This window comes from Artemia sp. Qi Xiang Cuo, chromosome 12 (genome assembly GCF_049724085.1).
Source record: "Artemia sp. Qi Xiang Cuo chromosome 12, ASM4972408v1, whole genome shotgun sequence".
In the NCBI taxonomy this organism is placed as follows: domain Eukaryota; kingdom Metazoa; phylum Arthropoda; class Branchiopoda; order Anostraca; family Artemiidae; genus Artemia; species Artemia sp. Qi Xiang Cuo.
Window position 1 is genome coordinate 14497233 of NC_142805.1, and position 17919 is coordinate 14515151.

Below are 17919 nucleotides of genomic sequence, written 5' to 3' on the forward strand. Positions count from 1 at the left end.
AAAAAGAAAGATGCTATGTGCATGCTGCTACTACAACTATTGCTACTGCACAAGCTAAGGATATTAAGGTGAAGCTTTCAAGAGATAATTTGGCGGATATTGAACTAAATCAAAACGAACTATAATCATGTAGATTGTCATTAATGTGACAAAGCAATATTAAAATATCGGCTTAAATTATCAAGTTAGACCGTTCAGCCTAAGTTCTGACAGATTTTGAACTACCCAGAAGACACTATGTGTATACATTTGATACTGCTTCTACGGTTACTTTAACAAATGACACTAAAGGTATTAAGTTGAAACATTTGGGGGGAGTTTCAATTAAACGAAAAAACCTATACAGATGCAGGTATTAAAAGGGGATAGAAGCAATATCATAAGTAACACTACTCTATCATAGCTAGTAATATCATTGCTATTTTCAAGGCTCTAATTTGATTGGAAATTCAAAGTTCTAACACCCTTTTTAAGAGTCAACAGTGATTAGAGGGCAATCAACCTTCCTCTTTAGCTCATAGTTTTCCAAACAATTCAAATCAAAATTTAATATAGAAATTTTGTTCAGCATAGCTGAACGGTCTTGTAACCTTATCTCTAGAGCTATTGCGTAGGTCAACCCCCCACGATTACGCGATTCACACATTCTGGTTAAAAACTGAATGTTGTCTTAAGATTAAATCAAAAAGCACTGTGTGTATGCTGATTGCGAAGTCCCCCTCTGCTCAACACTGATCGAAATCTTGGAATTGTCATTTTGTTCAAACCAGTCAAAAGGTCAAATTACTATATTTCCAGGAATGCCATGCCTCTATAGCCCCTGGCAAGGATTGCAAATTATACAATTTGCCCACTGTTGATATGAAGGATTTGTCATTAGGATAAGGGGAAATAATTGATTCACTAAGTGCATCCAGTTCGTCGAAAACGAGGATTTACATTATTTTAAGAACAACAGAAGGTGTTAAAATGAAACTTTCAGAACATTCTGAAGGGGATGTTGAAAAGTGGCAGGAGGGCCTCCATCCCCTTTCTGTGTTTCTATTTGCTCTCCCAGGCAAAACATTTGATCAAAATACTGAAAGGGAAATTTTGTCAAAAAGTCAAAAGCTCAAATAACTATGGTGATGGGGATGCCATTACCCCCCCCCCCAGCTTTGGCGAGGGATGCTGAACACAATAAAATATTGTATTACTATTATGGCTGATGGTATTAACTCGAAAATTTCAGGTGCTGTTGAGACGGATGTTGAAGAGCTGCCAGAGGTTGTATCAGCCCCTCTTTCCCTTTTCAGATGTTTCCTCTCCTTATTACTGACCAAAATTTTGAAAAAACGATTTTGTTCAAAACAGTTAAAAAGTCTTGTACCTATACCTCTAGGGATGTAATGCCTCCCACAGCCCCCACGGTGAGGATTGTACATTATACAATATACACTTTTTTACATATGGTATTTATCATTAGGAAAAGGGAGGAATTTTTTATTCTAGTTATGTCCGAAAGGGCTAATACTATTAAGTTGAAATTTCAGGGAAAGTTTAGGGCATGTTACACTAAATCTAAAGATACTATGTACATCCTAATTACCATAAAGGTGTATCTGCAATATCTCAAGAAAAGCTAAGGGTATTAAGTTTAAACTTTCAGGGCATGTTGAGGAAAATGTTAAAAAGTCGTCAGAGCAAGTGTCCCCCCTGCAATTTCCTTCCTAGCCAACCTCCCACCACAGATATCTGATAAAAAATTTTAAACAACCATCTTGTTCAAAATAGTCAAATAACTATACCTCTTGGCATGACTTAACCCTCACAGCCCCTGGGACAAGTGTTATAAGTTATACAAGTTGCCCATTGTTATTATACAAGCACAGTAATAGAGGATAGGGGGCATAATTGATCCCAAGTCTCCAAAAAGGCTAAGAATATTAAGGTACAATTTTTAGAAAATGTTTAAGGGGGTTTTAAACAAAATCAAAGCACACAATATGCAGGAAGGTTTTCGAATGTAAACAGCAAAGATATCTAAGGAACGGCTAGGGGTGTTAAGTTGAAACTTTAAAGGCATGTGGAAAAATGAACGAAGGGCATCCCTCCTCCCTCCTCTTGTCCTTTTACATTATATCTTAAACAGTGATAGATATCTTAAAAGGCGATTTTTATTTAAAATAGTCACAACGTCTGATAGCTAAGTCTCTGAAGGAGCCAAGCCCCTGAGGCAAGGATTTACCTGCAGGATTTATTAGTTAGGAAAAGGGAGTGTTTTTTTCGCATATGTAAAAAAAGGTTAAGGGTGTTGAAGCAAAATTTCGAAAATGTTGGGGTTATGCTGAGCTAAATCAAAAGAAGCTGCAATACCCTAGGAATAGGCAAACGTATTAACTTGAAACTTCACTTATAAAGTTGTTGCTATTACGGCTGTAAAATGAGACTAGTTGTGACTGCAATTGTGACTACTTTCAGAGAATGTTGAGGGGGAGTCAAACTTTGATTTTGAAAAGAAATCACTTTTGATGTTTTGATACTTTGATGTTAAACAAGATTGAAGTTGAAAAGGGGAATGTTGAAAACTTGAAACTTTGGAAATAAAAAAAGAACAGAAACTAGTTAAAAAAAAAACTGACAAAAAAAGTTTTCAAAGAAAAGCAAAGATCCATATTAAACTTAAGACCAGCAGGAATAAATTCCTATAATAAATCAAACTCAAATCGACCAAAATAGCAGAAGTAACTATTAAAGAATAAATGAAACCCAAAACAAACAGAAATTAAATAAACAAACATCGCAAACAAACAAAAAATTGGTACTAATAAATGAATAAATAAATCTTAATAATAGGAAAACGTATATTGAATATCAAATCAAACTTGAAACGAACAAAAAGTCACTATTAACAAGAAACTGCCTACTGCATCCTTCCCTAACTGTAAAAGTCTAAAGCCTTCTGCGTCATTTACGCTTTACTTTACATTACAGAACTTTTTTAGTGATTAAGGCATTGAAAATACTCCAAGGAGACGCACCTTTCATTAGCCTCGGCCAGCTAAAATCCAAACTTCATGGGACGACGTAAAGAATGATGCTTTGATTTGACTATGACAGAGAAGGAGCATAGGCAGCTGTGTTGCCCTCAGATGGCTTGGTACTGCTGAGTTATCAGCAGTAGTCGCAGTAGCATTTATTCACTGAACTAGGGATAATCCTTGCAGGTAACTACTATTTTTTTCCCTCTATTTGCTGCATGTTAATTGTGCTACTCCCTTTACTATTTTTAAAACTATAAGTAAAGTCCTGATAACTAGTTTTTTTATTAGCTTTATTATGTTAGTATTTATTATAATATAGTCATTTGGCATTTGAAAAAAAAACTGATTCTGTTAATTTAATCTTTTAATAAAAGTTTGTTATTTTGAACTTTTAACAATGCCAACGACAGAAGGGTATCTTGAAATTATGAAATTTATTTGAAATCATCAAGAAAAACAGCTTCTTTCGATATGTATGATGTAGAATTTTTTCTAATAATTTCTTTCGATATGTTTATAAATAGCATCTCTACAGCTGCGTAAAGTGTCTGGTATACGGGTATATTCCTTGATGATAAACAATCTTAACTTACCTATTAGCTTAGAATAATCATTAGTTTTTTACGTGATGCCAAGTTTATTTCGTCGTGCTCCAAACAAAAGACCTACTTACCTCACATTCCCACAATTTTGCAAGAGAGAAAATAAACCAGTTCACACAATCTTGAAACAACAACCAATGGCCAAAGAAGAAAGACAGTCTTCAACAAACTTCTTTTAGCATTTTCTTCCGATTTCATAGGTATTCACTTTCCTGGAGAAGGGAGGGACTAGGTATGGGTAATTGGATAGATTTGGCAAGGCACACGAATCCGAATATAGATGACGTCCCCTAAACCCTATGAGCTAACTACAGCTGCTGCAACCAGCAGATCAGGACCTACTACTTTCCAATCGTGTCCCAAAAAATAGGCTACAAGCAATTTTGTTTTGGACTCTTCAAAATATCTTCAACAAAACTTCAGGAACATGTGAGAGTATCTATATCTTGATTAAGGCAGTCTGATAAACTAATTAAAAATATTGTAAGCCGCAAAACTATAACACAGTTTCTTTTTTCAAATCAACTTGTGTTTTTGAATTTTGTCTATCTTCAAAATGCAAGAGATTGGAGTCAACCTAGAATTGGATCAATCCAATTTAAGTTTGAATGACGCCTCACCACACTCAAAACTTGTAACTATTTTTTTTCTTTTTACTGCAAAATCTTGACATTTGTCAGTATTAATGACAAAAAAGTTCCTGCTTGGACCAAGCTACAACACACCAAATATAAGTAAAGTCAAGCTAAAGGAAATAAAGTCAAAGTAATGATTCAAGTTAAAAAAATTCCATGAATAACTGAGCATCAAACAAGTACTATTCCATATGCAAATCACTTTAAGTATGATTTCTAAGTTTTCAAAAGGTTGATAAAAGTGGCTTGCTTGTGCTGAATTTTTTTTATCGAAAATTTTCCAAAGCACTGAAAAAAGTCACTGAGGTAAATACTAGCAGTTTCAGCTCAAAAGCTTCTTAACGAACTAATAGACAGCTTTCAAAATTTCTTCCAACTATTCTTTCTAATAATATGTGGACTAAAGACCATTTTTAAAGTGAACAATTGAAAAAGCAAGAATTGTTTTGTGAAAAGAATACAGATCAAAAGGTAAACTTTATGCTCAAGCGCAGGTTTCAGGACGCTTTTTGGGGAAGTCGTCGCAAAGTACAGCACAAAAAGAGTTGTTGACGATCCCTTTCCATTCAATAAAGTCCAAACCCGAATTTTTTTTTCAAAAGTAAAACAATCAAGGACCGGCGTGAATCATAGGCAGCATAGCGCTGCCTAAATAAAGAATGATGTTGGCACAATGTATTATTTATTTTTTGTTTTATTCCATATCAGGGCACTTCGTATCGAAGGAGTTGTCTTAGAAACTTAGAAAAGGTCTCATTCGATTGGAAATTGGAAGGGCTAGTGCCCTTTTTAATAGTCGAAAGTGATTGGAAGGCAACTAACACCCCTTCCATGCCCACCATTTCCCCAAACACAACCAATCAAAATTTTGAGATTTGCCATTTTTTTCAGAGTAGTTGATTTCCAGATAGAAATTATGTTTGTGAGGAGGACACTCCCCCATAGCTCTCAGGGCAAGGGATGTAAGCTATGCCCTGGGGGCTTAGAAAGCGTTGTCGTAGAAATTTCAAGAAAGGCTCATTCGATTGGAAATTCAAAGGGATAGTACCCTTTTTAATAGTCGAAAGTGACACCCACCTTTTCCCCAAACACATCAAATCATAATTTTGAGATAGCAATTTTGTTCAACGTAGTTAGCAGTTCTGGAAAATTAGGTCTTTGAGGATGACACCCCCCCCCCCCGTCCCAGAGCCCTTAGGGCAATGGTTGCAAGTTATGCCCTGGGGGCATATAAGGTTCTCATTGAAATCTTTGTCGTAGAAACTTGAAAAAGAACACATTCGATTGGAAATTCAAAGGGCTAGTGCCCTTTTTAATAGTCAAAAGTGATTTGAGGGCAACTACTCCCCCCTCTCACGCCCACCATTTATCAAAACACATCCAAACAAAATTTTGAGATAGCCATTTTGTTCAACGCAGTTGAAAGTTCTGGAAATTAGGTCTTTGAGGATGACACTTCCCCGCGAGAGCCCTCAGGGCAAGGGTTGTAAGTTATGCCCTGGGGGTATATAAGGTTTTCATTGAAATCTTTGTCATAGAAACTTGAAAAAGAAAATTCAAAGGGCTAGTGCCCTTTCTAATAGTCAAAAGTGATTGGAGGGCAACTACTCCCCCCTCTCACACCCACCATTTATCAAAACACATCCAATCAAAATTTTGAGATAGTCATTTTGTTCAACGTAGTTGAAAGTTCTGGGAATAAGGTCTTTGAGGATGACAACCCCTCCCCTCAGAGCCCTCAGGGCAAGGGTTACAAGTTATGCCCTGAGGGCATATTATACATTCATGTAATAATGATTGCAAACTTTAATTATCGAAAAGAAGGCAGACAGCTCCATTTCAAAAGTAAAATCCAAGTTAAACAATCACAAAATAACAATCCTTAAGCTATTCAGAATCAATTATCACCTGACAACACTGTTAGTATACTGGTATCTTAGTTGACAGTCTTACAGAAGCTTTTTTTAGGATTTAATGCTCAATTTTTAATTAAGGAGAACCTTACATTCCCAGCATTTCAACTGTGGGTCTTCTTCTGAATAGTGGGTATCTCCCTTACAGCTTTAATATGAAATTCACTCCCAAAACCTATTGAAACATGGCTTAAGGAATTTGTGCTCAAAGCCTCTCTCACTCTGTGAAAAAGTTAAATATTTGGGAGCAATATTATCAGATAAAAGGCTGAACAAAGTATTTTAAATAGGTGACTAATTGAAGACGACTTTAAAAAGTACAATATTTCAGGTTAGAAAATATATAAATGAACAAATAAAGAAACTAGAATAATTGAAGATTGTTTTTCTCTATGATGTTTTTTTTGGGATATAGAGAGATGATAATTTTTTCTAAGTTATGATATAGGCCTAGTGATATTTACATTGGGACCTTCTTTGTATGGTCTTATTCGATTTTTAAGAAAACTTTTTATTATTATTAAAAAAAACTTATCATTGACCTATTTGAATAGATTTTCTAACCCTAACATTCTGCTGTCACTCTAGCAAGGAGCAAGACACTAAACAAACCATGCAATAAGTAGAGTAAAACAAATTAGCATTTACGGAACTTAGTTCTGCATACCCCCGGAAAAGAATATTAATAAGACTTTTTCATAAGAAATTTCATACTGAACACGGACAATCCTTCCTTAAAATATTTGTTCATGCGTGTAAACTACAAAATATCAAACAATATAATTTTTATCAAATCAAAACATATTTCAGCCGATCAGCGAAAAAAAAAGAATTCCCTGTGGATTTACCCGTGTTAGTGAAAATCAGTTGTTTTCTTATTTAATGTAGGAATAAAGTTCATGCCTTTAGTCAATCACCAATAGAAAGCAAGCTGTTAAATATAACGAAAACATATATACAATACAGAAAATATATACAAAAAGCTTAACAAAGAAAGAATTGCAATAAAATTGCTATCCGTAAGGTTTTCTTATGGATTGCTGAGAAAAAAACTTCTGTAATATAAATTCTTTGATAAATCAAATATGAACATTTTAATATACATATAACAGCCTTAAACAATGGGTTTTCCCTCAGTATGGCTTCTTAGATGATAAGATAACCCCTTACTTGATGTAAAACTTCTCTTGAATGTATCACATTTAAAAGCTTTTTCTCCAATATTAATTCTTTGATGATCCAATAAGCTGGCACTCGAAGAAAAACATTTCTTGCATATATCAAATTCAAAAGGTTTTTTTCCAGTATGAGTTCTCTGATGGTAAGATAACCAATAACTTGAAGAAAAACATTTCTTGCATATATCAAATTCAAAATGTTTGGTTCCCATATGAGTTCTTTGGTGAATAATTAGAAGGACTTTTGCGGGTACTGTTTTCTCGAATATAAGAAAGACAAATGTTTTTTCTCCAGTACGATTTCCATGATGATGGGATAAAATGGCACTTGAAGAAAAACCTTACTTACATATATGACAATCAAAAGGTTTTTTTCCAGGATGAGTTCTCTAATGACATGATAATCCGTAAATTGAAATAAAACACTTCTGACATCTATCACATTTGAAGGGTTTTTCTCCAGTATGAGTTCTTTGATGTTTAGAGAGGTTCGACTTTTCACAGAACTTTTTCTCGCAAATATCACATTCAAAAGGTTTATCTCCAGTATGAGTTCGGTGATGACCAGATAAACCGGCACTTGAAGTAAAACATTTCTTACATATATCACATTCAAAAGGTTTTTCTCCAGTATGAGTTCTCTGATGATAAGATAACCCGTAAAAAGACTTAAAACGTTTCTCACATCTATCACACTCGAATCGTTTTTTTCCAGTATGAGTTCTTTGATGACGAGATAAATTAACACTACTAGTAAAACTTTTCTTACAAATATCACAGACGAAAGGTGTTTTTCCAGTATGAGAAACCTCCTGTTTTCCCACATTATTTTCACCAAATTTATAAATTTGACTCGGCACCTCATTTTGATAGGTCAAACTCTTTTCTTTTTTTAGACATATCCTTGCAGGACCTGACATACCAGGTAATCCATATCCTTGTTTGCTCATATCATTGTCAAAGGACACTGCAACAAAAAGAACTAAAATAGTGTAAAATTCTCTCGAAATTACAATGACTTCTATTTTTCTAGCTCATTGTAAGTTTAGCACACAACTCAGCTCTGAAAGTTTTTAGCCTTATACAGTTATATTAAAATAAATCTTAATGACTTTTACCTCGTGACACAATTCTCTCACTTCTCAAAAGCAGTAGGTTTGTCTATTTCGACTTCTAAAAGCAAAGCAATCCGAATTAATAGACAAAAATATCTAAGGTATTGTTTTGAATAGCTCTCCTTATTGGGAACTGTTTCTGATTCCAAACTAAGACGGCTGATTCCACAATCTAATAAATTATCTCTGGAATAACACTATCCAGAAACTAGCTCTACTAACACATTTTGCTAATTTTAATCGAAGTCCATCACTAGAAGGAATGACTCATTTTTTTTAAGTTTATATAAGTCTGAAGATGGAATATGGCATTCATTGTTTTGTAAATAGTTCCTCACATCCTGATGACATTACAAAAATCTGCAGTCCGTATTGCTATGACACTTTTTTTTTAGCACGCCCCATTTACTAAAAGAAGAAACCTGTCAGGGATCACCCAACTGCAGGAAAAAACTCTGCTTCAGAGAAGAAGCCACTACACCAGAATACAAGCATAAGTTAATTAACATTTTGAATTTGAATAAATCACCCCTATGAATTTAGTTTCATCTTTATGGAGTTTTATCGAAAGGAGACTTTGGACTGGTCTTCTCAGTGGATGGATGCTTTCCCCTTTATGAATTCCCCGTCGTGAGAGATATCTCTTATTGAGAGACATACGGGCATGCTGCCAAAAAATAAATATTGTCATTCAGCCGAAGAAGTTAAGGCAACCTTTGCATATTATGTGAATATCCATTTTTCTTATTATATACATGTTTATACTGAGGGTTCTGTTAGATTCAAAAGCTGGTGCACCTGCCTCTATCAAAAACCTAAATCTGAATATTTTTCCGAGTGATTCATCAGTACTCTCCAGTTCCTCCAGTTCCTGTTCATTCATCATCCAGTTCCTGTCAGATTCTCTTCCATCAATTCATCTTCTAAGTCAATTAAATTACCATGCTGATGATCACGACTTTAAAGGTATACGCTAAAAGATCGGTTTGCTATTATCAACCAGATGTTCTATTGCACGTAATCATATACCTAGCCGTAAAAATATCATATATAAAATAATGGCAGAAAATCTTGCAAATAAGGCAGCAGACACTCCCCCCCCCCCGCCAAGAAATGTAAGGACTATGGATTTTAGAGAGGTTGTTTGAGCTCAAACAAGAATCGTTCTTTGTCCTTTGAAGTCTAATGATTTTAATGTCCTGTATAGTCTAATATACGTTCATGCTAAATATTAAACGAAAAGCAGGAACTATTTTAGTTAATAGTGATCTTTTTAAATAGATTTTCTACAACACCCCATATGCAGCAATTGCTCTCAGACATCCGGGAACACTAAACATGTTTTTCTTGAATGTAATCCAATGGATCAAGATCCTAGGAGACTGGAAAATTACTGCCTTCAATTGCAAATCCATACATCATTTAAAACTACTACCACTAACAGCTCACCGCTGCACCTAGCTGCCTGAGGCCAACGCAGCTACACACACTACTTCTCCACCCCAATGTATTCAAAACCTCTCTCTTTACACCCTCCCAGGGAGTTAAAATCTCCCTTAAATTAGTCTTTTTGACATCCTCCCACCCCAACCACAGACGACCTGCTTTCTGTTTAGCCCGAGACGGTTGGCCAAAAAGACAATCTTCGGCAATATGTCATCCTCCATCTGCAGAACGTGCCTCAACCATCTTAACCTTTCTCTCGTTACCGCCTTAGAAAGTGGAATTGATCCACAGTTTTCATACAGCCTATTGTGTTACATACGGTCAGTCAACCGGGTACCCAGAACAATCTGTAGGCAATTTTCCTGAAAAACTTGCAGCAAATCTTCATCCGCTTTTGGAGCACCCATACTTAAGAACCCTACTTGACCACTGTCATCACTGTCGCTTCCAATAGTCTAATCTTGGTTTGCAGATTTCGCCCCCTGTTCTTTCAAGCTTTTCAATCTTTTGTTTGCCCGACGTCACCTTTTTATATTCAGTTAATCCTTAGCTTAGCGACTCAGCCTTCTTAAAATTTCATCTAGTACCCCGAACACGTAAAACCTCAAGAGGCTAATTTATTTATGTACTCGTATTAATTTCTCCCTTTCACATGATTTGGAAGGCACAATCTACAGATTGATAATAATGATCCTAAGAAAACGCCATTATTACTAGTATAATGTTGATTATTTTCAGAATGCAAATGTTTTTGGAAAATATCTATGATCATCCAATAATCCATAAAAGTATTCCAGAAAATTTAAAAAAGTAAACTCTCTTGTAAAATCTAAAGATATTGTAAAGATATAGAAGAAGATTTTAAAATCCTCCTTGAGGTAGGTAGTTTCGAAGAACACACTACCTTTCCATGATGTTCAATTAACTGTTCAACAACACCAGATTTTGTTATTTAATAGTAAAACATCAACAAAAATCTGGATATTTCGGTCAAATATACAGTGACAGTTTTCAGCAGATAAACTAAAATAATACAAATAAAACATTGAAATTTATACAAAACAACAAATTAATTACATATTGTTTGATGATCTATATTTTTAAAAGCAGTTAATGAAACAAATTTCTTTCATTTCCTAGATCAGGTAAGCAGAGGTCAAAAGTATTGGGAGAAACGAAATTTACTTTATTTGATTGTAGAAAAATGTAAATTTAGTTTAAGCCAAATTGACCAGCGTCTCTATTAAAATCCAAATTTTTCCATAAGTTATTTTAATTTCAATGGTCTCCCTAAAAGCTTCTTTAAATATCATGGTCCCTAATATCAAAACAGACATTTTAGAACATAATAAAAGTCTAAAAGAAATTTAAAAAGGGTTCAGTTAGAGTCGATGTGATATTTTATCTTTTAATCATTGTTTATGATTATTGATGTTGTAATAATATAATTTTTAAAGGCTGGTTTGTAAGTCCTACAAAAGCGATTTCAGACATACCAATCGGAAGCTGTGGTTAAAATGTTTAAATAAAACTAAGTTTGCCATGTTATTCTGGGGTTTAATTGGATACAGTATTCTATGTCTTGATAATCAAAACCATCTGGGATTATTGATTACTAAATATTTTTTTTCAAAAGCAACCAATCCACTCTGATGCAATAAACCCCTATCTTTCAGGCTGCGCTACAATTTAAAGGAACGTTTAAGATACATCTTCTCATTTTGGACACACAAAAATACAGAAGATGAGGATGTCTAAAGCGTACCTTCATCTAGGTCAATGTTTGACTCCAATTTAAGATGGTCATCATTGAGTTTAAAATCTCCAGATATGCCAGAAGAAACAGCAAAAAGATTGGCTTCATTTTCAATAAATAGCATAGAATGTGTACTTCCAAAAATATCTTTAACGTCATTTGAGGATATATCCTCAGCTTCTACAAAAACTAGACTAAAAATCAAATAAACACACTCAAATAAAATCAGGCCGCTGGCACGTATTTTTTTTACCGTTTGGTTTGGGATGGGGGTCAATGGTGTGACTCTGTAAGCTCAGCTGGAGTTAGATTTGGATAATGAGGACAATAGCCAATTATTATAGGTTTTTTCAAAAAGTTTTTTCATCAAGGTTGAACCAATAGGTCTTCCTAAAAAGAGCCAACCACCTATAGTAACAAAAACCTAAGATTCATTTAGAAAAAAAAAAACTGCCTAGTCAGAAAAACATAGCATTTCAAGCTGATTAGTGACTAACCACACAGGTGACGATGCAGAATAGTAAAAAAACTGACTATTGTTTGTGTTATGTCAATAGTAAAAATTTAGAAAAGATATTTATATCAATAAGCTCATTAGTTTCAGATCTATCCATTCACTGAGGCAGAATTATAATATTAATCAGCCTTTTTCCTCGGGAATGATCTAGACTTTCTTTAATTTGATTTTTAATGTGTTTTATAATATGATTTTTTAGGAACTTAAAAAAAGCCTGAAATCCTGACGAAGGTTCTGTTTGTTTGAAGTAAGGCTGATTATATCAAGAGTCAGAAATTGACTTTGAATGAAACAAATTAAAAGACGCAAAATGCAAATTACAAGGTTGAAAAAAAAGTTTTTGAAATAACCATCAATAATGAGACAAAGAGTTTTCTAAATAACCATCAAACCAAGCTTCGTAGCAACGCTTGGAAATGTTTGTAATTTTTATCACCAAGGACTTTTGGATTATTTTGGTAATTGTGTTACATGGTTTAATTATTATTTTAGATAGCGATATCATTATTTATTATTAGCAATATTTTAGCAATATCATTAACGTTATTTTTTTCCAAACATCATGAGAGCTGACCCCGGGGCTTCCCTTCATGCCCCAACCCCCCCCCCCTCCCAAAAAATGTGTGATGGTTGTTTACAGCCAGTCACACCCACTCCCTAACATCAAACGCAATGCCCTAATATCCTTCCACTAGCAGGGCATGTGTATATATGTGTGTTTGTTCAATTCATTGTCATTTTTTATTTAACATCATATAATGAAGACTGTCTTCAAATAATGAAGGCAGCTAGACTACAACAGAAAGCATCTAGATTTCTATTGAAATTAATCAAGATTTAGTTGAATTTGAAGTAGAAATAGGATTTACCTTAAATCAAAATATAGCCTACGATCAAACTTCATAGAGTTGAAGTGATTTTCCAAAAACCGGCTTATTTGATTGGAAATCGAAAGTTTTCGTTCCATTTTAAGAGTCAAATGGAATCAGAGGGGGACCAGCCCCCTTTAAACCTTTTCCCTCAAATGGACCCGATCAAAATTTTAAGATAGCTATTTTGTTGAAAGTAGTCAACAGGCGAAAAACAATGCCTCCGGAGTTAACATTACCTCATCCCCTGGAGCAAGCGCTATAAATTCTGCTAATTGCCTGTTGTTGTCATATAAGGTTTTTATGTAAGAGGTAATAGTATAAAGTTTGAAGGAGGCCAATTGGATTGGAAACTCAAAGTTCGGAATTTGCTTTTTAAGAGTCTAAACTTACCGGAGGATAACCAGCCCCTCCTCACGCCCATCTATCCCAAAATGCTTCCGATCAAAATATTGAGATAGCCATTTCGTTCAAAATAGTCCAAAAGTCAAACAACCATAACTCAGGGGTTGACAAACACCCAAGAGCCCCTGAACAAGGGCTGCCACTTATACAAGTTTTCCATTGATAGCATGTAAGGTTTGTTTTTCATTAATAAAAGAGGGCATGTTTGATTTTGTATCTCCTAAGGGGGAGGGGCAACCCGACCCCCCCCCCCCCCCAAGGCCTCCCCCCCAATGCAGGAGGGCTCAGGGGAGAGTTGTAATTTATGCCCAGGGGCATATAGGGTTTTATGGAAGAGGTGGTCGTATAAACTTCGGAGGGAGTTCAAAAGATTAAAAATTGAAATGTCTAGTTCCCTTTTGCAGAATCAAAAGTAACCGGATGGCAATTATCCCTCCCCCTAACAACACCCTCTTTTCGCCAATTGCATCTGATTGATTTTTTTAGATAATCATTTTGTTAAAAATAGACCAAAGATCCTATAAAAAAAACTCCAGGGTTTACACAACCCCCAGCATCCAGGAGACAAGTGATTTAAGTTATACCCCGGGGGGATATAAGGTTTTTCATGGAAGGGCTGAACGTAGAAACTTTGAGGGGACTTAATGGATTGAAAACGGAAAGTTCTAGTTCCTTTTTTAAGTGTCCAAACGAACCAGAGGACAATTAGCCCTCTCCTCTGCCCTTTTTTGTCCAAATGCATCCTATCGAATTTTTGAGATAACTATTTTGTTCAAAATAGACCAAATATCATATAACAAAACTCCGGGGTTGAAACTTCCCCCCCCCGACCAATAGCAACAACTTGTTACCGATAAAAAAAATTTTAACCGTAGAACTGACTCCTAATCCTCCCTCTGCCAAAAATAGCTTATTAACGACATTTTATTCCAAAAATCATCGGATCTGACCTTTGGCCCGTACTCGAAGGCCCGACTCCCTCCCACCAAAAAAACTTATTAACGACGTTTTGTTCCAAAAATCATGGGAGCTGACCCCTTGCCCTCCCTCCATGGCCCGACCCCATGTCAAAAAGTTATTAAAAAATTTTTGTCTAAGAAATTATGGGAGCTAACCACTTACCCTCCCTCCATGGCTAAGTCCTCCTTCCTCCAAAAAATATAAACAATGTTTTATGCCAAAACATATGGAAGCTGATTCTCAGCCCTCCAGGCTCCCCACCAAATAAATTATTAACGATACTTTATTCCAAAAATTACGGGAGCTGAGCCCTGGCCCTACCTCCCTACCCCCCCCCCCCCCAAAAAAAAATCTAAATCCAAAACCAAATAACTCATTGGAATACTATCATGCATTTTTAAATATTTGAATATCTGAATATATATTAAAAAAAAATTGGAAAAAGGGAATTTTAAAAAACTTGAAAATTTGGCAACCAAAATCAAACAAAAACTAATTAAAAAAAAGTTTCTCAAAGAAAAGTAAAGGCGATACTAAACTTACGACAAGAACAAATAAAAACATACAATAATTCAAACCGTAACAACCAGAAATTACTATTAGAGAACAAATGAAACCCCCAAAAACATAAACCCAAATATAGACAGTCATAGCAAGAAACATGCAAAAAGTATATTAGTACCTTTTGAATAAACAAATCTTAAAACGAGTAAAGCTTAAATTGAATATGAAGATCCTGCTTAAAACGAGGAGAAATCTTTTGCTATCGAAGTTTTAAATGAAACCCAAAACGAACACACACTAAATAAACAACCATAGCCAACAAACATACCAAAGGTGATAACATAAATAAATAAATCTAAAAAAAGTAAAATTAAAATTGAATATTGCAAATAAAGCTTAAAATGAATAAAATCTCTACAAAGAAAAGTTTGGGTACTGCCTCATTCCCTATCTGTAAGAGTCTAAAACCTACTGCGTCATTGGCACTTTACTGTATACTATATGTTTCTTTAAAAGTTTTGAAAAGAACTAATAAAATCAAACTGAACATATATAATTGATGTATAATGATATTCATTGTTGAAAACTCACCAGTTAAAGATTGTATTTCACTGTAACTTAATTTTCATTTTCAACGCTGTAATAACTGGAAAAGAAAATATTTGTAATATAATTCGTTTTCGGTGAGGTGCCAATGATACAGCAGGTTTTAGACTTTTACAGTTAGGAAAAAGGCCAGTATCCAAAATCTTTTTTTTAGTAAAACTATATTTTTCTTGATCAGTCTTGAAAAAAAAACTAATAAAATTAAACTGAATATTCAATACATAATGATGATAATTGTTGAAAGCTCATCAGTTCAAAATTTAATTTTTCTGTAATTTTTATGTTTATTTTCAATGTTGTAATATATACAAAAGAAAATACTTGTAATATAATTCGTTTTCAGTACAGCTCCAATGATGCAGTAGGTTTTAGACTTTTACAGTGAGAGAAGGAGGTCATACCCAAACTCTTGTTTGTAGTGAGTTTTTAAGCTAAGTTCATTTTAAGCTTGATTTGCATGTTAAATTTACTTTTAACCGTTTTTAGATGTATTTAATGATTTATTTTAGTACCTGTTGTATGTTTATTTGATATGATTGTTTATCTAATTTATGTTTGGTTTGAGTTTCATTTATACTTCAATAGAATTTTTTTTTTTTTTTAAACTTGATTTGCATATTCAATTTAAGCTTTATTTGTTTTAAGATTTATTTATTCATTTATAGTAGTACCTGTTGGATGTTTTTTTGCTATGACTGTTTACTTCATTCCAGTTTGTTTTTGGGTTTCAATTTTTCTTCCATAGTAATTTCTAGTCATTTTGAGTTTGAATTATTTTAGACTTTTATATCTTCTAATCTTAACTTTAATATGGCTTTTACTTTTCTTTGAAAAACTTCGTTTTCAGAAAGTTTTTTTTTTGTAATTAATTTGTCTGGAAATGATGATCTTTTGTGTCTCTTTTAGGTAATAAAAGAGACTGTGCCTCAACATAATACAGTTTCCTGCCTTTTGTGGCAAAGAAAATAAGTTTCCACCCAGAAATAGTTAAATAGTTTTTAAAAAGAGTGAGGGAGCTTGGGGAAGGGGTGACGTTAGATAGACACAAGTTTGCAAAGAAGAGAAAGGACAGGTTAAACAAAAGCTGAGGTACAAGACATACTTTTAAACATTAATGCTTTTTTTAATCGTTTCTGAAATTTATGCTGTTTCTAAACATCCCTGTCTTTGTGCTAAAGTAAAATTAAAAAACTGTTTAAAACTCTTAAAGTAAAATAGTTAAATGCTTAATTTGAGGGCAATCATTTATCAAATTGCACCATGGTAAGGTAATACAAACATTGGTTAGCAATATTTTATTTTTGACAATTTCTTTGGGCATGTTTTTTTTTCTAAATTAATAACAGTTAGGTGTTATAAACTGTTTAATTTATTTTCAAGTTAAATTAGCAAAAATAAGTGGAGAATCGTAACAACTGTCCTAATTGTGTAGAAAAAGCAGTACAAATAAGAAGCAAACTGATCAAGCACCCATAATAGCAATTACCTTGCTTAACAGCAGTGAAGCCCAACAACATGGGTGTTTCCATATTTTATACAATTGGGTCAAATTCACAGTCAGTTTCTCTTGGCTGTTCCACATCGTTAAAAATCTCTAGAATCCAAATTATTAATAAGTCACTATATGATGCTATATACCATAATTATGGTAGGGGATAGTGGGGCTAGTTGAGACAGTTTTAACATTTTATTGTTTTACCAAGTCATGCTTAGCATTATTTCACCATAAAAAACATATTCTTAAAGCTCGCACATTTTGTTACAAAAGCATGTTTTTAAACTTGGTGCAAACTAGGCAATAGAAATATTTTTTTTTGGGCTGGACAACTCAAAATGTTTCAACTTTACCCCCCATCAGAGCTAGTTGATATCACTATGGGGCAAGTTGATACTGTATTAACGGTAATTAATATTTTAAAAGGATTGTAATAATTAGGCGGTTATAAATCAAGATACAAACATTTTCATTAACTAATGTTTAAATTAAGTATAAAAAAAAGCTAAATTCAGACACAATTCTTCCTGTTAATCACCTAATTTTTTTCAAATTATATACTAATCTGAATTACTGGATTGTGTATCCACATCTGAGGTGCAGCGTCTACATGTTTAGATTTTTTCTAAATTTATTATCCTCTCCACAAGTAATATGTGCCCATCTCTTAAATACAATAGAGTCAACAATCTAATGTTGACCAAGTGACTTGGAATACAGCTTCCAATAAACAAAACACAGAGGACCTTCTTCTTCGTCAGATTCTGTTTCTTTTTTCTTTCTTTTTTTTTGCATTTTTGGCATCAGTTTCTTATTCCTTTGTGGATTACGATTATTTTCTTCTATACTGAATTTCACACACAAGGATTAGTACAGCTTCATTTTTGCCTTGTCA

The 17919-nt window shown here is 34.0% G+C and overlaps 1 protein-coding gene across 1 annotated transcript; it reads right to left on the reverse strand.

The window, feature by feature from the left end:
• Positions 1 to 7740: 7740 nt before the first annotated feature.
• LOC148945813 (uncharacterized) lies at positions 7741 to 17107 on the reverse strand. The gene is made up of 3 exons (XM_089097523.1): positions 17016 to 17107; positions 11678 to 11848; positions 7741 to 8318 (listed from the first exon to the last, which is right to left on the reverse strand). Exons 1-3 carry the CDS (start codon positions 17056 to 17058, stop codon positions 7741 to 7743), a joined length of 792 nt encoding a protein of 263 aa, XP_088953649.1. The 5' UTR covers positions 17059 to 17107.
• Positions 17108 to 17919: the final 812 nt, after the last annotated feature.

Excerpts from the sequence above, each read along its gene's own strand:
- LOC148945813 (XM_089097523.1), bottom strand. The coding sequence starts at position 17,058 with ATGGAAACACCCATGTTGTTGGGCTTCACTGCTGTTAAGCAAG. Across the intron at positions 11,849-17,015 it reads CTTCACTGCTGTTAAGCAAG|AAGCTGAGGATATATCCTCA; the intron begins GTAATTGCTATT and ends TAGTTTTTGTAG. Across the intron at positions 8,319-11,677 it reads AAACATTGACCTAGATGAAG|TGTCCTTTGACAATGATATG; the intron begins GTACGCTTTAGA and ends TTTTTGTTGCAG.